Source organism: Rutidosis leptorrhynchoides, chromosome 6 (assembly GCF_046630445.1).
Source record: "Rutidosis leptorrhynchoides isolate AG116_Rl617_1_P2 chromosome 6, CSIRO_AGI_Rlap_v1, whole genome shotgun sequence".
Taxonomy (NCBI): Eukaryota; Viridiplantae; Streptophyta; class Magnoliopsida; order Asterales; family Asteraceae; genus Rutidosis; species Rutidosis leptorrhynchoides.
In genome coordinates this window covers 213231568-213258705 of record NC_092338.1, presented here as the reverse complement: position 1 = coordinate 213258705, position 27138 = coordinate 213231568, and the positions used below count along the sequence as shown (strand labels likewise).

The window sequence follows — 27138 nt, the reverse complement described above, 5'->3', positions numbered from 1 at the left end:
CGATTGAGACAATCATCGGCGAAAGGGTCACCATTTTGAGTTTAAAAGTGTGATAATGTAGTTTAAGTGTTGGATGATCGTATACATAAGCATGTATATGTATGTTTTTAATGCGAAAAGGTATTTAAAGACAAAGAATGCAAGACAATAAAATCGCGGTAAATGTTAATGAATGCGGTGGGACTGCGCGGAATATTAAAGAGTGCGTAGGGTTCTCGCAGTACTTGTGCGGAATGCCTAAGTGCGCGCACATCTTACTTCCGCTTAAGTCTCAAACCTATAAATAGGGAGCTTGGCCTCTCATTTGAGGTTGTTGATTATGGAAGAATTGCCCTAGCCATATTGATCTCTCCCGTGTGTTTGCCCGAGACTTGATCTTTATTGGTTAAGGTAATTTACGAAGACCGGGACATGGTTGTTGATCATTTAGCACTTAAAGAAATATGAAAATAAGGTCCCAAAATCCTAATCGACATCCATTGTACCCCCTCATTGCACTCAATCCTTGATTAACCTTTATTGAATAATGTAGGATTGATCAATTGGCGCCATCCTTGGGACACGAATAGAATTGATATGAGAAATTTGCGTTCATTTTAATCGAGCTATTAAACTCATTTCTTAAATCTAATCGTGTTATTTTCTTTGTTAAATTGCAGGAAAAAGTAATCTCCTTAACCAAAGCAGTAAACTAAGCAAAATGACGAAGCAACAAAAGCTTTTAGCCATCAAAAATGTTGCGAATGTGGAAAATATGAATTTGAAGGTGCGTAAAACGCACAAATTGTTTTTGGCCAAAAATTCAACTAATGCGCTTCAAAATGAGTGAGATGCGAAAATAGTTAGTACAATACACAAGAAGAAAGGGCTCAAAAAGCGAAAAGCGGCTGAAATGCTTGAAAAATGGTAACTTGCGCCCATCACTTTTCTATTTAAACAAAACTACGATATGTCCGATAAGCCGTTAGTCATATCATGCAAGGTCGCGAATACGGGAATAACAATAATGAAAATACATGTCGACACTGGCAGTAGCATAGATTTGATATATGAGCAATGCTTTCGACAATTGCTAGAATGCATTAAAGCGGATCTGCAGGCAACCGCGATATCTCTGTCTGGTTTCGCAGGTGAATCTGTATGGCCCATGGGGCAATTATCGCTAAATATTGAGTTGCGTGATGAAGCAGATGTCAAATTGACAAGACAAGCGCAATTAGACTTTTATGTCATAAGTTCGGCTCCGCGTTATAACATGCTGTTGGGAAGATCCGTGTTACGCAAGCTTGGCATAGTGCCATCTATGATACATGGAATGATTAAATTCAATACTTGTAAAGGTGTGGCAACAATAAACTCTATGGCTATGCAGTCCATTCGTGCAGCTATAAGCACGCAAGATGCAGCTGTTGCACACAAAATTATAGAGGATAACATGGTTGTTATAAACTTTAGATATCCTGATCAAAAAATAAAAATTGGCACTGAGTTGGATGAGGAAATAAGAACTAAGATTGTGCAAATGCTTGTCGTGTACATGGATGTGTTTGCTTGGAGTGAGCAAGATACGGCTGGCATTCCGCATGACGATACAGAACATAGATTAAATGCTAATCTTGCACTAAGGCCCATTGTGCAAAAGCGCAGAGGAATGGCTCATGATCGCATGAAATGGTTATGTACGGAAGTTACCAAGTTAGTTAATGCAGGGATTTTGCACGAAGTAAAATATCAAACATGGGTTGCAAACCCAGTACTGGTAAAAAAAAAAGCCGGACGGTTCGTGGAGGATGTGCATAGACTTCAAAGACATAAACAAAGCTTGTCCAAAAGACAATTACCCACTGCCCGAAATAGATCTAAAAGTGGAGTCTTTGCACGCTTACCCTTATAAATGTATTTTAGATGCCGCAAAAGGGTATCATCAAATTCCAATGGCGCAAGAAGACGAGGATAAAACCGCTTTTCATACTGGAAAGGGCATTTATTGTTATATTAAAATGCCTTTTGGATTCAAGAATGCGGAAGCAACTTATCAGCGATTAATTGATAAGGCATTTGAAGGCCAAATAGGCTGTAACCTTGAAGCTTACGTTGATGATCTTGTCATAAAAAGCAAAACGCAAGAGCAAATTTTGTTTGATATGGAAGAAACTTTTGAAAGTTTGCACAAGATTAATATGAAATTGAATCCGTCTAAATGTAGCTTCGGAGAAAGAGAAGGCAAATTCCCGGGATATTATGTCACTGAGCAAGGCATCCAGGCTAATCCTAAGAAAATAACCGCAATTGAAAACATGACCGTGCCTAAGACTGTCAAGGAAGTGCAAAGTTTGATAGGAAAGATAACGGCTTTGACTAGGTTTTTGTCCAAGGCCGTGGAAAGACAGTTGCCTTTTTTCCGTACACTTAAAGGGTGTTCGGAGCAGAAGAATTTTGTATGGACAGAAGAGGCAGATAAAGCATTTCAAGAAATGAAGCAATTGCTTGCTACGCTACCTACATTGATTGCACCCGTAGATGGCGAAATTTTTATATCTTTATATTTCGATTGCGAATGAAGCATTTGGTTCAGTGCTTGTTGCGGATCGAAACAAAGTCCAGAAGCCAGTTTACTTTGTTAGCAAGGCGCTTGAGGGAAGTGAAATAAACTACGCACCTATCAAAAAGTTTATTTACGAGTTGGTTTTGACATAAAGAAGGTTATGCAGATACTTTCAGGTCATCCGATACATGCTTTAACTGACTTGTCTGTTAAACAAGTTTTGAGTACACCCGCGGTATCAGGAAGACTTGCCAAATGGGCAATCGAGTTTGGAGTATTTGAAATAACATATTTGCTGCGCACATCTGTAAAGGGCCAAGTTTTAGCATATTACCTTGCAAAAATGTCGGGTGAGCTTGAAGGCATCCATGAAAGAACGCAATTAAAACCTCTTCAACATGAAATTTGGGATTTATATACAGATGGTGCGTGGTGTATTGAAGGTGCAGGTCGGGATTGGTATTAACAAGTCCGAGTAGTGAAGAACATACATACGCGGTGCGTTTTAATTTTGATGTAACAAATAACAAGGCTGAATATGAAGCACTGCTTGCGGGATTAAATGTGGCGCGTAAAATGAATATTTCACAGTTACGCGCATATGTAAATTCGTACTTAGTGGCAAATCAATTTAATGGTTCATTTGAAGCTCATGAGCTGTCCATGCAAAAGTATTTGAAACTTTTGCAGGAAGCCACGGAAAAATTTGAATTTTTCGAATTGTCACAAGTGTCAAGAAGTCAAAACAAAAAGGCAGATGCGTTGAGTAAGCTTGCTGCATTGACTTTTTTGCACTTTCAAAAGCAGGTATGGGTAGAAGAACTTCCCCATAAGTCTATTGATGGTAGTCTGTTTGTTGTGGCTATAGAGGAAGTTCAACCGAATTGGATGGATTCTATAATGCACTATTTGCGCAATAATACACTACCAGAAGATAATAAAGAAGCTCGATTAGTGCAAGAAAGATCACCTATGTATGTGATTGAAAATGATATGTTATATCGTAAGTCATATTTGGGACCATTAATGCGGTGTGTGGGACTCGCAAAGGCTGCAACAATTCTTGAGGAGGTACATAGTGGATCTTGTGCTCTTCATTCTGGTTACAAAACTATTGCGGCGAAAATAATGTGAATGGGTTATTTTTGGCCTACCATGTATCGTGATGTTGCACAAATAGTTAAAAGATGTAAAAGTTGTCAAAGGCATGTACCGCAGAATAGAAAACCAAGACACGATATGATCCCAATTAATTCTCCATGGCCGTTTTATAAATGGGCCATTGATATTGTGGGACCATTTCCCCCAGGGGCAGGGAATGTAAAGTTTCTGATTGTAGCAATTGATTATTTTACTAAATGGGTAAAATCTAAAGCTTTGCGCACAATAACTGGAGTACAAGTGCGGAATTTTGTCTGGGAATACATTGTTTGCAAGTTTGGTATCCCGCGAGAGCTTGTAAGTGATAATGGGGAACAGATTGCAAAAGACCCAATTTTAAGCTGGTGTGCAGAATTGAATATAATCTAAAAATTCACATCGGTAGCGCATCCGCAAGCAAACGGGCTATGCGAAGTAACTAACCGCGATATTGTCAGCGGAATTCGAAAGCGTTTGAATGAAAAGTGAAATGGGGGGGTTTATGAACTGTCGAATGTATTATGGGCTCATCGTACAACTTTCAAGAAAAGTACAGGCGAAACACCTTTTAGCCTTGTGTATGGGTCAGAAGCATTGATCCTCGCGGAAGTTTTGTCCTGACGCATAGGGTTACTAACTTTGATGAAAGTGTGAATGCAGATAACATTTGTGAAAATTTAAATTTCATTGAGGAACGCAGACTTATGGCTGCGATAAGAGAGACAAACAATAAGCAACAAATTACCAAGTATTACAATAAGAAGGTGCGCACATTAGCCTTTGATGTTGGAGAGTGGTTTTGCGAAATAATGAAGCAAGTCGTGCTGAAAAACTTGGTAAATTGGGACCTAATTGGGAAGGACCAAACCAAATAGTGGGAATTAATGCGGTAGGGTCTTACTAACTCCAAGACATTGAGGGGCGTCACATACCTAATGCGTGGCATGCTACTTTGTTGAAAAGATACTATATGTAATGAAAAATAATATGAAAGGTTGTTGCAACACCACAATGTAATGATTAGTGCAATATGCATCAGAGTTATGATTGTAATGCTGTATGAAATAAATAAAGTTCGAATTTCACTCAAATTTCATAATGGGATACTTGTGCATAATTTGTAAACTTTAAGCATCACATAAATAATGAGATTTGCAATTATGCAAAGTGATAGTAAAGACCACTTGTTAGTTAATAAAAATAATTCAAAGTGTATGCGAAAAGAACGAAACGCGAAAAATTTTGCCCAAGGTATTTGATTTAGCCATACTTGGATGCCTCGCAAGAAACACAAATTTATGCCTAAGGATCGTTTCGGCGGACTTAGAAGATTCATAATGTGCATAATGCACGCGCATACAGGTTGTTTCGCATAAAGTAATTGCTCGTTATGTGCACAATAATGAGCAATGAAATTGCAAAGGACAATGCTAGTAATTATGGATAATACTCTTAAGCGCTATATAAATAATAACAATTGCAATTGATAAATGAAAATTTTATTATAATATCACAGAAAATACTGCGTGGATACAAAATCATGATAAATACGCGTACTGTCGCGCTTGTGTTGTGAAAGCCTATTCCTGGCTGTCTAAGTCTAGTTTAATGATGTCTTCAACGGGAGCATCTTTTTCTTGACTTATGGCATCCAGTTTGGGAATAGGAATTTTGCAAATTCCTTCTCTGGTCAATGCGACCATCTCCTCTGCTTCTTCAAGAGGACAAATGAGCCTTTCAATGTATTCCGGCATTGGCTCCAGTAATACAGTCACCTTACTAATCCCTCCCAAAAACTTAACTCGCTCAAGTTGTTGTAGTGCGGTAACATACATTTCAAATTGCTGAGAAACGGGGCGAGAATCCATAATTTTTTGCCCAAGCTCGGGCAAATGTTCGCGAAGTTTCGCGAAGTTAGTTTCCGCAGTAGCTTTTGCGGATAAGGCCGCATTCAAGTCGGTTTGGAATTGAATAAGTTTATTTTTCATGGAATCATATGCCACTTGGAGATTATCCTTTTTTCTGATAGTTCTTTTTTCAAATCCTCTGCGGATTATTTTGCTGTTTGTAGTTCTGTGGTTGCGGAAGATAGTTGTTTATCCTTCACGAGAAGTTCGGATTGGGCAGTTGCAAATTTGGATTGTTCTTTTTTCAAAAAATAAGAAATTTTTCTTGACGGGACATTGCATCAAACGCAGATACAAATGTCATAAAGAAATTTTGAGCAAAGCAGTTAAAAGCGTCTCCATGAGAAAGTTTGCTAAACTCGGCGCGCAGTTCATGAGGAAGGGCTAATTTCATAGGCTGTCTTTGATCCAGAGCAGCTTCTGGGGATGCACATAAATAACCTTGAAGGCCATCCACCTTTATAGATTTTAATGAGTTGGGTGGAGTGCGCCAGAGATCTTCATATTTGGAAAGATCAAAAGTTGGAGGAGAACTTAATTGCGTTGTTGATGGAGGAGTGATGGTTGTTTCCGCTGAGAATAAATAACAAAAAGAAGTATTAGTATACGTATACTGAAGGTGTTACTCAAAGCGAAAATAATAAAATGAAAGTGTACACGATTACCAGTTTTGGGCTCGGTGGGAGTAACTGAGCTGGATCGCGTAATTCTTTTTTCAGTAGATCCAATGAGAGGAGATGTGGCTTTGTGTTTGCTTGATGTCTCAGTTTCTGAGCTGGTAGCAGGAGACTTAAGCGTAGATCTGGATGCTCTAGATTCCGGGCTCTTTAGCTTTCAGCAAGAAACTGTTTAGTATCATCCTTCTTTTCAATCTCTGATACCTTCATAATGATGATTCGAGCAAGTGAAAATTACTTATGAAAAGAGTACATTAATACGGGAAGAAAGTGATAAAGATCAAATGTGAATGAGAAAGAAATGTGAGAAAAGTGTGTTGGATGAAATAGTGAATCAAGTCCTATATATAGTGAACGAATAAAATCTCAAAGCAACTTACGCCAGCGGTTATAAACGCAATAATAATTAATCAATGGATATAAAAATAGCCGTTGGGGAAATATAATACATCTGTGTGTAAAGATTGTGCGTAAACTGTTGGTAGCGAGAGGTAAACTACAATTTTTATTTTTTAGAGTTTATTGTATTACATTTTATGTAAAAATGTAACACAATAAACTGGGGGACTTGATCATATACATATGCATGTATATGTATGTTTTTAATGCGAAAAGGTATTTAAAGACAAAGAATGCAAGACAATAAAACCGCGGTAAATGTTAATGAATGCGGTAGGACTGCGCGAAATATTAAAGAGTGCGTAGGGTTCTCGCAGTACTTGTGCGGAATGCCTAAGTGCGTGAACATCTTACTTCCACATAAGTCTCAAACCTATAAATAGGGAGCTTGGCCTCTCATTTAAGGTTGTTGATTCTGGAAGAATTGCCCTAACCATATTGATCTCTCTCGTGAGTTTGCCCGAGACTTGTTCTTTGTTGGTTAAGGTAATTTACGAAGATCGGGACATGGTTGTTGATCATTTAGCACTTAACGAAATATGACAAGAAGGTCCCAAAATTCTAATCGACATCCATTGTACCCCCTCATTGCACTCAATCCTTGATTAACCTTTATTGAATAATCTAGGATCGATCATTGGATATTGTTAGATGTGCGTTCAATATGTGTTGAGGATGAAGTATAAGTAGGCAAATCGACTAGTCGTCCCTAAAGGCATTCCAGACGGCAAGTCGTCCCTAAAGGCATTCCAGAGGACCAGTCGTCCGGGGAAAAAACGCGCGAAAATTTTCTATTTTTTGGAGCCAATTTTCGCCAGTACAATAATTGGTTTCTACTTTTTTGGACGACATTGGGTCGTCTGGGAAAGTCTGGTCAAACCATTCAGTAAAAAGTGAACGAAAAAGCAGAATTTTTTGTCGCATTGTTGTCAAGACCCGTCCAAATCCATCTGGACGAAGTCCATATCGATTATAAACGATTCACAACAGTTGATTACATCACGAGGTTCTTGACCTCTATATGATACATTTTACAAACATTGCATTCGTTTTTGAAAAGACAATCTTTCATTACATCGAAAGTTGACGGCTTGCATACCATTTTATAATATATCTAACTATAAATGACTTAATAATAATCTTGATGAACTCAACGACTCGAATACAACGTCTTTTGAAATATGTCATGAATGACTCCAAGTAATATCTTTAAAATGAGCAATTGCACAGCGGAAGACTTCTTTCATACCTAAGAATAAACATGCTTTCAAGTGTCAACCAAAAGGTTGGTGAGTTCATTAGTTTAACATAAATAATCATTTCATAATTTTAATAGACCACAAGATTTCATATTTCCATTTCTCGTAAACATACGTCCCATGCATAGAGACAAAAATATCATTCATATGGATTGAACACCTGGTAACCGACATTCACAATATGCATATAAGAATATCCCCATCATTCCGGGATCCTCCTTCGGACATGATATAAATTTCGAAGTACTAAAGCATCCGGTACTTTGGATGGGGCTTGTTGAGCCCGATAGATCTATCTTTAGGATTCGCGTCAATTAGGGTGTCTGTTCCCTAATTCTTAGATTACCAGACTAAAAAGGGGCATATTCGATTTCGATCATTTAACCATATAATGTAGTTTCACTTACTTGTGTCTATTTCGTATAACAGTTATAAAAACAGCGCATGTATTCTCAGTCCCAAAAATATATATTGCGAAAGCATTTAAAAAGGGAGTAATGAAACTCACCATAATGTATTTTGTAGTAAAAATACATATAACGATATTGTACAAATGTAGGGTTGACCTCAGATTCACGAACCTATATCATTTGTATATATATTAAAACATATAATCGTAATTGAGCAAATTTATATATTTAGTTATGATACTTATTTGATATATATATAATTTAATTAACGTTATAATATTATATTAGTTAGAACATAATATTATGTAATATTAATATAATTTATAATAAATATATTTTTATAAAAATATATTCTTTTTGTAAAAATTGATATTTGTAATAATACGAAGTTAAGGATCATGATAGTAATAATAATAATAATAATAATAATAATAATAATAATAATAATAATAATAATAATAATAATAATAATAATAATAATAATAATAATAATACAAAAATGATAATAATATTAAATTATACCTTTGTAGCATTAAAAAGAATTAACTGCCCAAGACAGGTCTCGAACCCATGACCTCCCGCTCATCAAACATACTACTAACCATTGAACCGCTCGACAATTTGTATTTTTGATTTACGACTTATATCATATAACTCATATTTTCGTTTTCAATCCCAACAGCATTTTTGTATTAATTCGGCCCAGTTGTTTTATCCAAGCCCAACCATCACTTAAACATAAATGACCCATCTTTCAATCAAAGGCCCATCAGTTATCATAAGGGTTACGGCCCAGCAACAATTATCAGAATTCGGCCCAACAATCAATATGGAGACCCAACTAACCCAATCTCTTTAGACATAAAAAAAAATATAAATACATATGCACACTCTTGGTTTCGAACCCATGACCTCTAGCTCAATGAACAAATACCTAACCACTCCTCTGCGATTGTTTTTCTGAAGTAATACCCAATCTAATTTTTGTAACACGTTTTCTGTTTCTCTTTTTCTTCTCCACACAAAACCCAGGACTATTCATCACTTATATAAAAAAAATTCAGATCATCTTCATCATTTATTTTGTTATCATTAGCATATCAAACATATCATATTCATATGATCATAATATCACCATCGTTGTAAAAGAAAAAGAAAATAAATAAATAAATAAAAGATCGATCACTGTTTAATCATTCACGATCACCATTCTTCGTTACTTCATCATTGATCACCATCGACATCATACCATCATCATCATCGATATCTTTTTATCACGTACATCATCCATCATTGTGACAAAAACAGAAGAAGAAATAGTATAATAGCAACTGCAAGAATCCACAGTCATCATCATTCTTGTTCTCGCGAAACGTGTAATCTCCCATTAACATTAACATTTACTGTAGCAATGTCATCTTTTTCGTGTTTTAATTCCACCGGAACAGCACAGAAGGAAAATAGCACGAGCAGGGGGTTTCTTGGTCACGTACAGGAGGGAGAGAGGTAGTAAGATGCTCGTTTAACAGAAGGAGACAGCAGCAGCTAGCAATTTTTGGTTTAAAGTAGAAAACATTATACGGTTGATAATGGTGATGGTGGTGTTTTTGTGATGGTTGATCCGACAGAGAGAAAATGAAACAGGTTCGAAGGTTGTCGTGGTGATGATGGTGGTTTGAAGGTGGTTTTATGGTGGTCATGGGTGGTGTTCGATTGAGCCGAGAATGATGGAAGGTGGTGACGGATGTGGTAATACCCGATGGTGTATGAGGTTCGTTAGCAGAAAAGCAAAACAGATTGGTATTAGTAATCATAACATGATGATGAGTGGTACTTGAGTCGTCACAAAATAGAAACAATAACTAGCGGTTGTAGGTGGCTTTTGAACATGAGTATCAACGATTTAACCATGGTGACGTTTATGATAGTTTATGGTGGTGGCCGGTGAGGTTGGTTATCATGGTGTGGTGAATGGTTGGTTCATGGGTCTTGATCGTTGGAGAAGAAAAATAGAGAAATTGATAGAAGGAAAAGTGGATACAAGGGTGTGGTTTGTTTTGTTCATGAAACAGAAATGTAAATAGCATAGGTGTTGTTGTGCTCAAAGCTACAGGGATAGAAATATGGAATATAAAATATAATATAATATAATAATAAATATACAATGATACTCAGTGTCAATAAGTAATCAAATGGAAACACGTTAATCAATCATATACAGTGTTTTTCCTATTCCATTCACATATTCACTCGATTTGAAAACATAAATATATAATATAATAATATTAATAATAATAAACGTGCATCTTAATTAAATATCTTACTGACAGTTTTCACGGACTACTATTTCGTACCCCGTTGTTCACTCAGTGGCGAATAAAAAGTACTCAGAAAAATTCCATATTTTTATAACAATTATCTTTATTTATTTCAGTCACTATGGTATAAAATTCAATCATTACTTATTAAATAAAAAAAATACCTCAACTGTCCCTCTCAATTTTGGGTAAAATATAAAAAGTGCTAAAATTTAATAGCTAGATCCTAAATACATTTTTAGTAAGCCTAAAATTTATAGAACTTATTTTCGGATCACTGTTTATTCTAAAATCACATAAGTTCAAATTAAACTTCTCTAAATAATAATCGAATCGTCCAACGAGTATTACAATCATTTAATATTTGTTTTTAATATACTTTATTTATATATAGTTATGCTTTAATTAATATTAATTATAATATCTTATTTTCATTTTATTTTACATAATTAATTAACTCATATAATATTTTACATTCTACTTCAAAAAAATATATATGCATCTATTTTCTAAGTTATCTATATTCCATAATTTCACTTTCATGATAAATAATATGAAAATTAAATTGTTATCTTAACCAAAAATCACGAGTGAAATATAGTAAAGCATGTATTGGAAATCAAACAAGGATCTTCACTAACTTTTGTCTAACTCACATTAAGTGACACTTTGTTCTCACTTGTAAGTTACTTTTACCAATTTCCGAATATCATTAAAAAGAATAGATTTCTTAAATCATAGTGGACCTCTCAACAGAGACTTATAATCATACATTGTATCTGATAAATCAATCATTTGATATTATCTTCTAATTCTATCGATAAGCATATTGAAGCAAATACGCTCATGTATAATAGTATACATCTAATACTTTGTTAACGTTTATATATATATATATATGTACACACACACACACACACATATATATATATACATATATATTCATATCCAATTATATAATGGTTCGTGAATCGTTGGAATCTGGTCGAAGTTAAATGAATGTATGAACACAGTTTTAAACTTTTTGAGATTCAACTTAACAAACTTTGCTTATCGTGTCGAAAACCATTTAAAGATTAAGTTTAAATTTGATCGGAAATTCCCGGGTCATCACAGTACCTACCCGTTAAAGAAATTTCGTCCCAAAATTTGAGTGAGGTCGTCATGGTTAACAATAAATATGTTTTTCTTGACGAATATATGCTGATAAAGAGTGTTTTCATCATTACAAAATAATACAGATAAAATAATTCGATTATTTGAAGAGCACGAATGAAACTATCATGAGAGAGGTCCCAACGGGCATCGTCCACCTTCGCCCAAAAACTTGCCCAAATTTTTAGCCGTTAGTAAAATAGAAAAAATTTCAACGGCTATCCCAACGGTCACTTTTACACTATAAAAACACCAACCATATACTTCATATTATACACTCAAACATATATTTCTTTTATATTTCCCCCTTTCTCAAAATCAAAATCAAACACTCCCAAACTGCAAAATGTTAACACTTCCCCCAAGGATTGTTTCATTCGATGTTCATTACGGAGGTGATTTTCGTAATCAAATGAAGGAATATAAGTGGGGCGACAGTATTTCGTTTGAAGATATCAACATTCGTGATGTTGGTTTACAAGACTTGCTATCCTTTCTGAAGGAAAAAGTTCCGTGTGAATTCATGTCTGTGTTCTTTTATAAAGTCGATTATGATGCGGATTGTAGGGCAAGTTTTCTGTGTACCAATTATCAATGGTACTTTATAAAAGATACCATTGAAGATCGCGGTAAACTCATTTCTTTGTATGCGGTTCTTGAAGATGAAGAGACGTTGGGTTATCGTTACCTTGATGAATCAGCTGAAGCAGCAGTTGAGGCATCAAGAGAAATACCGATGTCTCCAGAGTACCTCACGGATGGTGAAATGACTGGTGAACGCTACTTTGCAGATGACAATTGACGACGACGAGTAGTTTGATTGTAATCTTTTAATTTTTAATTGTCGTGATGTTTTAATTTTTAATTATTGTAATATCAGTGTTGTTGTCGAGTTTTATATCTTCCTTTATGTTTCGGAGCTCTTCGTCTTTTTAATCTCCTCTCGATCTCTGGTAAAACGAGTAATGGTCTAGAATTTGTAAGTATGGAGTTTCGAATGAATTTAATGTTATAATCAAGAAAGAACGTAATAGCACGATTTGATTCGTCAAATTACCAGAATCATTGAGAATAGAGCTATCAAGAATATACTTTCTTGATATGTTCAGAAGTTAATTAGAATGAAAGAGTTATGTAACATGACACATAATGGTGGTATGATCTACTGTGAACCATTATGTCCCATTAGAACTCAGCATGACTTACTGTAATATAATCACGTTGATCAAGTGTCATTATATTATACTAACTCATGCATCAGTTCCCAACATTACTTCAATAACATTCATATTTTAAGCTCGAAAGTTTACAGAATATAGAAACTAACAGTTTCTATATGATGTAACACTGATAGAACGAAGAGATAAATGATTTCAGATAGTATTAGTTATAAAAATATATTCAGAAATATCGAGGATATTTATAATGAAAGATACGATAATATCTTTGAATATCTAAGATCAGAGGATGATGGAAACTATTGTCCGCAAGGGTTTAGAGTAATGAGCAAAATATTCGCTAAAGACTTCAGCAGACATTGAATCATTTAAATTCTTTGAAGTCAAACTTATTCTTTGTGATTTGTTCACGGCTTCTTTCATAGTTTCGCATAATCCGCTTTTCGGTACTAAATTTTCTATTGAATGTTTCCAATATAATGATACACAGGAAGCACGAGGAGGTATATAATTTCGAACGAGAATATTTATGAAAATATCCTCAGAAATATTGAAGATATTGATGATGATATTTTGGAATTTCTAAGTTCGATGGTTGATGGAGAAAGATTTTCCCCAAGATTTTAACATGACTTCGTAGCAAGATATTCTCTAAAGATTTCAACGGATCCAGAATTACCTGAATCCTTTGAATATAGGGTTTGGTCCTTGTATTTGTCCTTGGTCTCCTTAATGGGTAGCTCAATCTGTTTTTCAATACCCAATTTTCTATCGAGCGTTCCTAACACTCTTTTCTTTATCATCAAACTTTTGGTTGTTTGGACCATCTACCATTTTTCTGTTTCCTCTGCATTTAATGTTATGATATCTGAATCATCGGTTATTAATCCGAGGTGGTTTCAGGAAAATTGTGTTTTTAGATGATTAAACGCTGATGGTAATATGGTGGAATATGAAAGGTTCCCTGGTAAAAATAAAAGAGCACGCGTATATATCAACGTTATAATAAGGTTGTTTCGTACTAAAAGTCGAAGTTGTCTTGCTGGAGCTGTGACAAAACTGGCTATCTCGAACAGCAGATGCAAAGTTATTTTTGGTAATAATAACGCTAAATGAATTAGCACAGCTACGTGTTAAACGTTTACTCAGGTTCCGAGTGTTTTCCGGTGCATAACTATATGCATAAATCTTTTCTCCCGTAAATGAAGTGCGGTTGGTTCATCCTCTCGATCGAGGTGTTTTCAAGAATCATGAAAGGTTTGAACGCAGAATGTAATCGTGAAGATACAAATGATGTTTAAGACGAAATCAAGTGGCAACTTGAAGAATTGTTTAGTTTCATATGTTATAATCAATATTTTAATTCATTTTAATTGTCCAATATTATTAGTCCACAGTCAATAGTCCACAGTTAACAGTCTAATAATTTATATATAGTTTAATATATAATATTCGAACTAATTAATAAATATCGTGACCCGTGTACATGTCTCAGACTCGATCACAACTCAAAGTATATATATTATTTGAGAATCAACCTCAACCCTGTATAGAGAACTCGATCATTACTGCATATAGAGTGTCTATGGTGATTCCAAATAATATATATAGATGCGTCGATATGATATGTCAAAACCTTGTATACATGTCCCGATATTTAAAGTGCGTAAAATAGATAACAGAAATTAAATGACGATAAATAAAGTGCGTAAAGTAAATAACAAAAATTAAATGACGATAAATAAAATTGTGAGAATGTAAATTACGATAAATAAACTGCGATAAATAAATTGCGATAATTAAATGGTAATACGGAATTAACAGTTAGCTAGGAATAGTTAGCTAGGATTTTGTTAGCGTGGATTCTTAATAGAATTTCATATTGTTAATTAATCTGTTTCAAATCAATTTTTATTGTGTCCATTATTTCTTCATTATGCCACTTGTTGGATTCTGATAGGTCAAAATCCAAATATGTAATTGGATGAATATGGTTATTATGTGGTGAACGGATTTGTATATCGATGGATGTAAGTAGGATAGTATATGACTGTTGAAACAGATTCGAAGAACGTACAATGTAACTTATTAATGTGAAATTTAAATATTCCTCGGGTATTACCTACCCGTTAAAATATTTTCACCATTAACAGTTTGTACAAGAGAATTTTTAATTACAATCTTTATGAAAACATATATACATATATATTTTCTTCAGATGTATTCATGGATTTAATGAGTTAATATGATATTAAACTCATTTTCTTTTCGGTTAGAACTAGAATAAATAATCTCTAAAACTTTAGAGATTACATATTCGACATGTCAAACGAAGATCATACTCAAAGTACAGATGATGATATTGAAGCATGGATTGTTGATGGTACTGGTGCTGTTATTGATTGTACTGTTGGTGCCGGTGATGTTGTTGAAGCTGGTACATTTTGCACCATATTCTCCGAATTGATTATTCGAGCACGAAGTTCGTTGACTTATTACTCTAGGATGATTGTCGGTCGGAACGAGCGGATGAATAAGGTTCAGAATTGTGGATAGAATATAATCTTGTCGAGTTACCCTGGAAATGAGACTGAAAATGGTGTCTCGAACAGGTTCGCTGGTAAACACTTCAGGTTCATTGTCAAGAGGTGAATTCGGTTGGTGGAAAGGATTGCCTTCTGCGCGTTTCCATTAATTAGGTCGACTACGAACCCATCCGATGAATTGATAATGGCTGATTGGTTGATTCATGCCGATGACGCTGTTTTCGGAGCTTAGGTGAACATCTATGTCGGAATAGCTGTCGAATTAACTATCGGAATAGCTATCGGAATCTGAGAAACTCGAACTGGTTGTAGTATTCATTTCGTATGATCAGATGAAGGATTTTTGATAAGAAATAGATTATAGGATGTAGATTAGTACCCTGCAATACATAATTTACATATGCATATATAATACTAAAATCCCATAAGTTACGGAGGAATCTACGGAAGTTGTCAGGCAAAGTTATAGTAACAGATACGCTAAGATATGAAGTAGCAGATACACTAAGATATGAATTTTGTCTATACACTATTCATGCAGTCAATGTAGTAAAACGTGTCTAGACTAAGAATGATAAGCAATTGATTCTCTAAGAATGATAAGCAGGTAATTTTAGACACCAAATGATAAGCAAAACTTTTGACATGCAGACACAGTCGAAGTCCAGACTCACTAATGCATCATAACGACTTATCAGTTAGACACACTAATGCATACATGGTTCGCTAAGACCTCTGCTCTGATACCAACTGTCAATACCCGTCCAAATCCATCCGGACGAAGTCCATATCGATTATAAACGATTCACAATAGTTGATTACATCGCGAGGTTCTTGACCTCTATATGATACATTTTACAAACATTGTATTCGTTTTTGAAAAGACAATCTTTCATTACATCGAAAGTTGACGGCGTGCATACCATTTTATAATATATCTAACTATAAATGACTTAATAATAATCTTGATGAACTCAACGACTCGAATACAATGTCTTTTGAAATATGTCATGAATGACCCCAAGTAATATCTTTAAAATGAGCAATTGCACAGCGGAAGACTTCTTTTATACCTGAGAATAAACATGCTTTCAAGTGTCAACTAAAAGGTTGGTGAGTTCATTAGTTTAACATAAATAATCATTTCATAATTTTAATAGACCACAAGATTTCATATTTCCATTTCTCGTAAACATACGTCCCATGCATAGAGACAAAAATATCATTCATATGGATTGAACACCTGGTAATCGACATTCACAATATGCATATAAGAATATCCCCATCATTCCGGGATCCTCCTTCGGACATGATATAAATTTCGAAGTACTAAAGCATCCGGTACTTTGGATGGGGCTTGTTGAGCCCGATAGATCTATCTTTAGGATTCGCGTCAATTAGGGTGTCTGTTCCCTAATTCTTAGATTACCAGACTAAAAAGGGGCATATTCGATTTCGATCATTCAACCATATAATGTAGTTTCACTTACTTGTGTCTATTTCGTAAAACAGTTATAAAAACAGCGCATGTATTCTCAGTCCCAAAAATATATATTGCGAAAGCATTTAAAAAGGGAGTAATGAAACTCACCATAATGTATTTCGTAGTAAAAATACATATAACGATATTGTACAAATGTAGGGTTGACCTCAGATTCACGAACCTATATCATTTGTATATATATTAAAACATATAATCGTAATTGAGCAAATTTATATATTTAGTTATGATACTTATTTGATATATATATAATTTAATTAACGTTATAATATTATATTAGTTAGAACATAATATTATGTAATATTAGTATAATTTATAGTAAATATATTTTTATAAAAATATATTCTTTTTGTAAAAATTGATATTTGTAATAATACGAAGTTAAGGATCATGATAGTAATAATAATAATAATAATAATAATAATAATAATAATACAAAAATGATAATAATATTAAATTATACCTTTGTAGCATTAAAAAGAATTAACTGCACAAGACAGGTCTCGAACCCATGACCTCCCGCTCATCAAACATACTACTAACCATTGAACCGCTCGACAATTTGTATTTTTGATTTACGACTTATATCATATAACTCATATTTTCGTTTTCAATCCCAACAGCATTTTTGTATTAATTCGGCCCAGTTGTTTTATCCAAGCCCAACCATCACTTAAACATAAATGACCCATCTTTCAATCAAAGGCCCATCAGTTATCATAAGGGTCACGGCCCAGCAGCAATTATCAGAATCCGGCCCAACTATCAATATGGAGACCCAACTAACCCAATCTCTTTAGACATCAAAAAAAATATAAATACATATGCACACTCTTGGTTTCGAACCCATGACCTCTAGCTCAACGAGCAAATACCTAACCACTCCTCTGCGATTGTTTTTCTGAAGTAATACCCAATCTAATTTTTGTAACACGTTTTCTGTTTCTCTTTTTCTTCTCCACACAAAACCCAGGACGATTCATCACTTATATAAAAAAAATTCAGATTGTCTTCATCATTTATTTCATTATCATTAGCATATCAAACGTATCATATTCATATGATCATAATAATATCACCATCGTTGTAAAAGAAAAAGAAAAAAAATAAATAAAAGATCGATCACTGTTTAATCATTCACGATCACCATTCTTCGTTACTTCATCATTGATTACCATCGACATCATACCATCATCGTCATCGATATCTTTTTATCACGTACATCATCCATCATTGTGACAAAAACAGAAGAAGAAATAGTATAATAGCAACAGCAAGAATCCACCATCATCATCATTCTTGTTCTCGTGAAACGTGTAATCTCCCATTAACATTAACGTTTACTGTAGCAATGTCATCATTTTCGTGTTTTAATTCCACCGGAACAGCACATAAGGAAAATAGCACGAGCAGGGGGTTTCTTGGTCACGTACAGGGGAGAGAGAGAGGTAGTAAGATGCTCGTTTAACAGAAGGAGACAGCAGTAGCTAGCAATTTTTGGTTTAAAGTAGAAAACATTATACGGTTGATAATGGTGATGGTGGTGTTTTTGTGATGGTTGATCCGACAGAGATAAAATGAAAACAGGTTCGAAGGTTGTCATGGTGATGATGGTGGTTTGAAGGTGGTTTTATGGTGGTCATGGGTGGTGTTTGATTGAGCCGAGAATGATGGAAGGTGGTGATGGATGTGGTAATACCCGATGGTGGTTGAGGTTCGTTAGCAGAAAAGCAAAACAGATTGGTATTAGTAATCATAACATGATGATGAGTGGTACTTGAGTCGTCACAAAACAGAAACAATAACTAGCGGTTGTAGGTGGATTTTGAACATGAGTATCAACGGTTTAACCAAGGTGACGTTTATGATAGTTTATGGTGGTGGCCGGTGAGGTTGGTTATCATGGTGTGGTGAATGGTTGGTTCATGGGTCTTGATCGTTGGAGAAGAAAAATAGAGAAATTGATAGAAGGAAAAGTGGATACAAGGGTGTGGTTTGTTTTGTTCATGAAACAGAAATGTAAATAGCATAGGTGTTGTTGTGCTCAAAGCTACAGGGAAAGAAATATGGAATATAAAATAAAATATAATATAATAATAAATATACAATCATACTCAGTGTCGATAAGTAATCAAATGGAAACACGTTAATCAATCATATACAGTGTTTTTCCTATTCCATTCACATATTCACTCGATTTGAAAACATAAATATATAATATAATAGTATTAATAATAATAAACGTGCATCTTAATTAAATATCTTACCGACAGTTTTCACGGACTACTATTTCTTACTCCGTTGTTCACTCAGTGGCGAATAAAAAGTACTCAGAAAAATTCCATATTTTTATAACAATTATCTTTATTTATTTCAGTCACTATGGTATAAAATTCAATCATTACTTATTAAATAAAAAAAATACCTCAACTGTCCCTCTCAATTTTGGGTAAAATATAAAAAGTGCTAGAATTTAATAGCTAGATCCTAAATACATTTTTAGTAAGCCTAAAATTTATAGAACTCATTTTCGGAATACCATTTATTCTAAAATCACATAAGTTCAAATTAAACTTCTCTAAATAATAATCGAATCGTCCAACGAGTATTACAATCATTTAATATTTATTTTTAATATACTTTATTTATATATAGTTATGCTTTAAATAATATTAATTATAATATCTTATTTTCATTTTATTTTACATAATTAATTAACTCATATAATATTTTAAATTCTACTTCAAAAAAATATATATGCATCTATTTTCTAAGTTATCTATATTCCATAATTTCACTTTCATGATAAATAATATGAAAATTAAATTGTTATCTTAACCAAAAATCACGAGTGAAATATAGTAAAGCATGTATTGGAAATCAAACAAGGATCTTCACTAACTTTTGTCTAACTCACATTAAGTGACACTTTGCTCTCACTTGTAAGTTACTTTTACCAATTTTCGAATATCGTTAAAAAGAACAGATTTCTTAAATCATAGTGGACCTCTCAACAGAGACTTATAATCATACAATGTATCTGATAAATCAATCATTTGATATTATCTTCTAATTCCATCGATAAGCATATTGAAACAAATACGCTCATGTATAATAGTATACATCTAATACTTTGTTAACGTTTATATATATATGTACACACACACATACATACATATATATATATACATATATATTCATATCCAATTATATAATGGTTCGTGAATCGTTGGAATCTGGTCGAAGTTAAATGAATGTATGAACACAGTTTTAAACTTTTTGAGATTCAACTTAACAAACTGTGCTTATCGTGTCGGAAACCATTTAAAGATTAAGTTTAAATTTGATCGGAAATTCCCAGGTCATCACAATTGTGGCTTTTTGGGGATGACTTTTGTCGTCCAGAAAACTCCTGTCCGAAAAAATCATTATTCTAGTAGTGTAATACCGCAAAAACATTAATATTTTTAAAACCTTACACTTAAATGGACCATGTAATGTAATATATTGTTAGGTTATATTTTTTGGCCCTTGCAGACTGTCGGTCTTGTGCGATTGCACACTTTGCACTCGCCAAAATCTGGCCATGATTGGATTCTAACAATTCAAACACTAAGCTATACTTCATTGTCCTTGTATTAGATGAAATCAAGCACCAATGTATATTAATAAAATCCAACAGTAGATATGAGACCTAGAAGAATATGGTGAAATTACATATAAATCAAATCTCTATCGATTGGAAAAAAACCTATTAACAATCAAAAACTAAATAATTATACGACTTTAACATATTTTCAAAAGCTTAACATAGTTTACAATGGAGATTAGAGAAATTAAATTAGAGGAGAAGAACGAGAGTCTTGGATCTACAGAAGAAGGAGATAAAAAACATTAAATTTATATATAGATAAATTATGGTAAATGGTGTCAACCTATGATTGGTTGGCACCATTTGTTAATAGTAACTTTTTTTTTGTTTTGTTTCAAGACATGATATGCCCAACACCCCAAACCACTAACCCAATACCATCCGGATCCCCTGACCCGCTCCACCTACTCGACCCGAATACCCACTACTGTAGCTGCTACTGTAGCTACAGTATTTTTTTATTTTATTTTAATTTTTTTATTTTTTTCAAAATCAACCCGTAGCGAAAGCGCGGGCCAAAAGACTAGGAAATCCCTCCGTCCTAATTTAATAGTCCCGCAGCGAAAGCGCAGAAAAGAAGATAAATACTAAAAACTACTCCCTCCGTACCAATTTAATAGTCCACAGACAAAAGGGCACACAGTTTTAGGAAATCCCACTAACTTCATTTATCCACCAATGAAATATTTTCTCTCTCCTGATCCACCAATCAAATATCCTCTTTCTTTTCTATTTATGGAAGTGGACTATTCATTTAGGACATCTCAAAATGGAAAAACATGACTATCTAATTGGGACGAAGGTAGTAGAAGATAAAAAAAAGGAGGTGGGTTCCATCTCATATTCCAAGTCAGCGTGTAAAACATATTGTGTGAAATAAATGTGAGAGTAGCATCTCTCTTTCTCCAATACTGAAATCTCTTCTCTGTTATACTCCATATGTAATAACAAAACTTATATGGTGTCACTAAGAGCATTCCCATTCATGACTCTCAACTTCATATTAACGCGCTGTCACATCAACGACACATCATCATTTCCTCCTCATTTTTTTTCTATCACTAACCCATCACAACTCACTCCCAAACATGACATACCATCACATGACACATTATTATTTTATTATTAAACTTAATTATATTATATTATATTATTATTAATTTTAATATTGTTAACCCTATTATTGTTTATATTAAATATAAAAATATTATTATTCTGTAGTAGATGGCGAAGTTAAATGTGAATGAATAAATTAAAAATATATTATTTGTTTAAGGATCCAGCAAACTAACAAAATCATCTTCTTCCTATTGTATATACATATGAACACGTACGTATATATTTTCTATCTTCTATGAACACCATTAAAACTCACTTTTGAAAAGGAAAAAAGGAATAAATACTTATCTTCCATTATGCCACAAATTCACGAAAAGGACCACGAATTAAAATTGGCGGCATATTCACAGGTCTATGCTATCGGCATTTTTTTTTGGACGGACTCAATTACAGAATATTCACGAAAGGGTTGGGAGTCCTCTAAGTATGAAAAAAATCTACATGGCAAAACCTTACACCATTAGATGCATTTCCTAAAATAAATCTCATCCATTTAAATTATTAATGACGTCTTCAGTAATACTATGTGACGACCCGAAAATTTTTGACTAATTTTAAATCAAACTCTCGATACGATTTATTATTTTTGACATGACAAGCAAAGTCAGTTAGGTTGAGTCTCAAAAATTTTGAACTATTTCATTTATTCATTGACCTTCGAATGTTTTCGATGATTCACGAACAACTTTTTGTAAATAGATACATATATATTTAAATATATGAATGTATATATTAATTTGAAATTAAATTTATAATATTATATGAGTTAATTAATTATGTAAATAAAATAATATATGATATATATATATATATATATATATATATATATATATATATATATATATATATATATATATATATATATATATATATATATATATATATATTGAATGTATATTTATATGGGTTCGAAATTATTATTAAACAACAAAAGCACTCGTTTGTCAGTCGATCGATATTAAGCAAGTTAAAATCAAATTTATGTGATTTTAAAATAAACGGTGATCTAAAGATGAGTTTTATAAATTATAGGCTTATTAATAATATATTTATAAGTTATTTGTTAAATTTTAAAACTTTTTATATTTTATTTGGGGTTGGGAGCTAATAATTAATTTAATTAATTAATAATCAATTCTATACCATTATGATTGAAATAAATAAATATAATTACTGTAAAACTCTACCACCATTAAAGCAATAACAACATCACCAAACCATGTTACCAATTTCTGACATTCGGTATTCTGTTTCAGTTCAAAGATAACCCAAAAACCATCTTAAAACTGGACTATAAACCAAAGTATCACAACCACTATCAATAACCACACCACTTCTTCTTTTCTTTCAATGATCACCACTTTCACTCCACCTCACGACCACCACTCCACCACCTTACAACCGCCGGCAAACACCACCTTCTTTCTCTCTTTCTTCATCTCCCTCTCCCTCTATATCTCTCTCTCTCTCTCATAATCTTGTTCAAAACTGTTATTGCTACCTTTATGATTGAGAAACAACCACGACATCAACCCAAATACTTTCTACATCTGTTTCAATGAGGATGATGAAACAGTAGATGGATAATGATGATGTTGAGAAGATGATAATGATACGAAGCATGTGCTTTTCTGCCACTGTTTTTCAGTCGAAAAATCATCCCAAACCCACCATTAAAATACCCTTGTTGCTACTGTTTACATGACGGCTTCAGGTTGTAATCGTCACCTCAAAAATGCCTCTCAACAAACCCAGAACTCAATTCATCGCCTGTGAATAAATCACCAACAAAGGTTGTTTTTTTTCAATTAAGATTTCTGTTCGATCAAGCCTCCCAATCATTCATCATCCCCACCACTTGCGAAATTACTGCAATTACATCCTATTTCATTTATAGACCACAAAGAACACCGCTACTATTGTTTTACCAAACTAAAATTATAAAATAATAATAACAATAATAATAATAATAATAATAATAATAATAATAATAATAACGGAATATCAATGAATTGATTACATACTTGGTTAATAGATGAACCGATTTCATGATCGATTAGATCGATGATGATGATTTGATGCAATCCTTGTTTTTCACGCTGCTGAGTGTAATTATTCTTCCTAGTTGAACAGACACCAACCGAACATCACCTGCTAACGGCTGCTGCTCCTCCTTTCGTAATTTGTTACAGCTACCTTCTTCTATTTCTGATTGATTGATGATTGCTGAACCAAAGACCTAGATCGATCGACTTGTTCCTGCTTTATCTGTTTGGGCTAAACGAAATCATCACACACACACCCATCGATTTAAGTAAGGATACAAATTGTGCCAATTAAACCTAAACGGGTTTGCAAATTTGGGCTTCTTTTTAAATGATAAGGGACTTCCCAATTTCCACTTGATATTTAAGGTATAATGTTTATTGTTATTACTAAATATTATTTACATTATTAATATTATTAATACTACTAATATTATTATAATTAGTATTATTAATGTTATTGTATTATAATTATAACAATGGATATGAATATTATTATTGTTAATATTATTATTATTAGTAATCTCATTATTATTTTTATTAATATTATTATTATTAAAACTACTACTACTACTATTATTATTATTATTATTATTATTATTATTATTATTATTATTATTATTATTATTATTATTATTATTATTATTATTATTATTATTATTATTAAGTATCATTATTATTATTAATATTATTATTATTATTAAAACTATTATTATTATTATTATTATTATTATTAAGTATCATTATTATTATTATTATTATTATTATTATTATTATTATTATTATTATTATTATTATTATTATTATTATTATTACTATTACTATTATTATCACTATTATTATTACTACAAATAAAATGATCAATGTTATTAACAAAATTATTATTATCAATATCATTATTAAATATAGTTATTAGTATTATTATTATTTTAGTATTATCATAAATATTATTTTAATAAATAAATGATATTTTTATAAATATATTTTTAAATATATATCATAACTATACTAATATTACATATTGTTTTAAATAAAATATTATTATTATAAAATATTAATTAAGTTATATATAATAGAAAAACATATCTTAATATAATCATGTATGTATATGAATATTAATTATTAATCTAAGATATATAAAATAGCTATAATTAAACTATTTATTAATATAACATACGAATTATTAAGTATATTAATATTAATATATAAAACTTGTTTAATTGTTATTATATGTCTTAATATATATACTATATCTTCGTGAATCCGAGGCCAACCTTGCATTGTTCAGTATCGTCGTATGCATATTTTTACTACAAAATATCGTATCGTGAGTTTCATTTGCTCCCTTTGGGACTGAGAATACATGCGCTGATTTTATAAATGTTTTACGAAATAGACACAAGTAATCGAAACTTCATTCTATGGTTGGATTATCGAATCGAATATCACCCTTTTTAGTCTGGTAATCTAAGAATTAGGGAATAGAAACCCTAATTGACGTGAATCCTAAAGATAGATCTATTGGGCCTAACAAACCCCATCCGGGTTACGGATGCTTTAGTACTTCGATTTTATCATGTCCGATGAGAGTCCCGGAATGATGGGGATATTCTAGACGCGTTTTGTTAATGTCGATTACCAGGTGTTCACCATATGAATGATTTTTATCTCTATGCAGTTTGTGCGAAATGCCTGATATGAGATGATGTTTATGAAAAATGAAAATAAAAATCTTGTGGTCTATTAAAGCATGTTTAGTCTCAGGTATGAAAGAAATATTCCGCTGTGCATTTGCTCATTTTAAGGATATTACATGGAGTCGTTCATGGCATATTTAGAACAGTATCTCGCAATGGGACCAAATGTTGATGACTTCGTCCAGATGGATTAGGATGGGGTATGACATGTGGTATCAGAGCGCTGGTCTTAGCGAACCATGTCTTGCATTAGTGTGTCTAACTGATAGTTGTTAGGAAGCATTAGTGAGTCTGGACTTCGTACCTTAGCTGCATATTATAAGTTTTGTTTATCATTCCTAATGGAAAATTATCTGATTATCATTCCTAAGTCTAGACACGTCTTACTGCATTTATTGCATAGATAGTGTATAGATAAATTCGTATCTTAAAGTATCTATTACTGTAAACTTTACCTGACAGCTTCCGAAGATTCTTCCGTAATCTATGGCATTTTGGTATTATATATACATATGTAAATTATGTATTGAAGAATACTAATCTGAGTCCTATAATCTTCCTCATATCAAAAAATCATTTAACTGATCTGTACGAGATGGATCCTGCAACCAGTTCCAGTTCCTCGGATTCCGACAGCTATTTCGATATGGATTTCCACTCGAGTTTTGAAAGCAGTGTAACCAGAATGGATAAACCAATTAGCCATCATCAATTTTGGATTAATTGGGGATGGGTTTTTATTCGACTTAATCAATGGAGACGAGAAGAAGGCGATCCTTTCCTTCAACGAAATTCACCTCTTGGCAAAGAATCTGAAGAATTTACCGGCGAACCAGTTCGAAACACCATCTTTACCCTCATTTTCAGAATAGCTCGCAATGATTACATAATATTTACCATTCTAAATCTTATTCATTCCCTTGTTCAAACCGCCATTCATCCCGGAGTAATAGAAGAAGTTAAGGAGCTTCGCTCTTGAGTATTGGCTTTGGAGAATATGGTGCAGAATTTACAAGCACCAGCAGCACCAGCATCAACACCAACAGTATCATTACTACCACCAACAACATTGCAAGCCTCAATACCATAAGCACCATCAGCATCAGCAGCTGTACCACCAGCAACAACATCAGTACCGTCAACATCACACGCCCTAACATCACAAACTATACCTCGAGCATAATCTTCGTTCTACATCTTGTTCTACGTCGATTATTTTCGCTCTACATATCGTTATACATCATATATCTTCGTTCTACATGACGATTATGTAATCTCTATTGTTTTAAGAGATTATGTATTCTAGTTCTAACGGTAAATCAAATGAGTTTAATATTATATTGACTCATTAAATCCATGATTACATCTGAAGAAAATATATATGTATATATATTTTCATAAAGATTGTAATTAAAAAGTTCTTTGGTACAAACTGTTAATAGTGAAAATATTTTAACGGGTAGGTAATACCCGAGGAATATTTGGTTTTCATATTAATAAGTTACCCTGTACATTCTTCAATTCAGATTCAGCAGTCATTAACAATACTACCCAAATCCACACATATACGTATCCGTTCACCAAAGAACA

General features: G+C 33.0%; 1 protein-coding gene across 1 annotated transcript; it reads left to right on the top strand.

The window, feature by feature from the left end:
• Positions 1-949: 949 nt before the first annotated feature.
• On the top strand, positions 950-3679 carry LOC139854383 (uncharacterized). Its single transcript, XM_071843689.1, has 4 exons — positions 950-1679; positions 1906-2516; positions 2712-2994; positions 3090-3679. The coding sequence occupies exons 1-4, from the start codon at positions 950-952 to the stop codon at positions 3677-3679; spliced, it is 2214 nt and encodes a 737-aa protein (XP_071699790.1).
• The last annotated feature ends 23459 nt before the right edge of the window (positions 3680-27138 follow it).

Excerpts from the sequence above, each read along its gene's own strand:
- LOC139854383 (XM_071843689.1), top strand. The coding sequence starts at position 950 with ATGTCCGATAAGCCGTTAGTCATATCATGCAAGGTCGCGAATACGGGA. Across the intron at positions 1,680-1,905 it reads TGATCGCATGAAATGGTTAT|ATGCCGCAAAAGGGTATCAT; the intron begins GTACGGAAGTTA and ends AATGTATTTTAG. Across the intron at positions 2,995-3,089 it reads GTGGTGTATTGAAGGTGCAG|CACTGCTTGCGGGATTAAAT; the intron begins GTCGGGATTGGT and ends CTGAATATGAAG.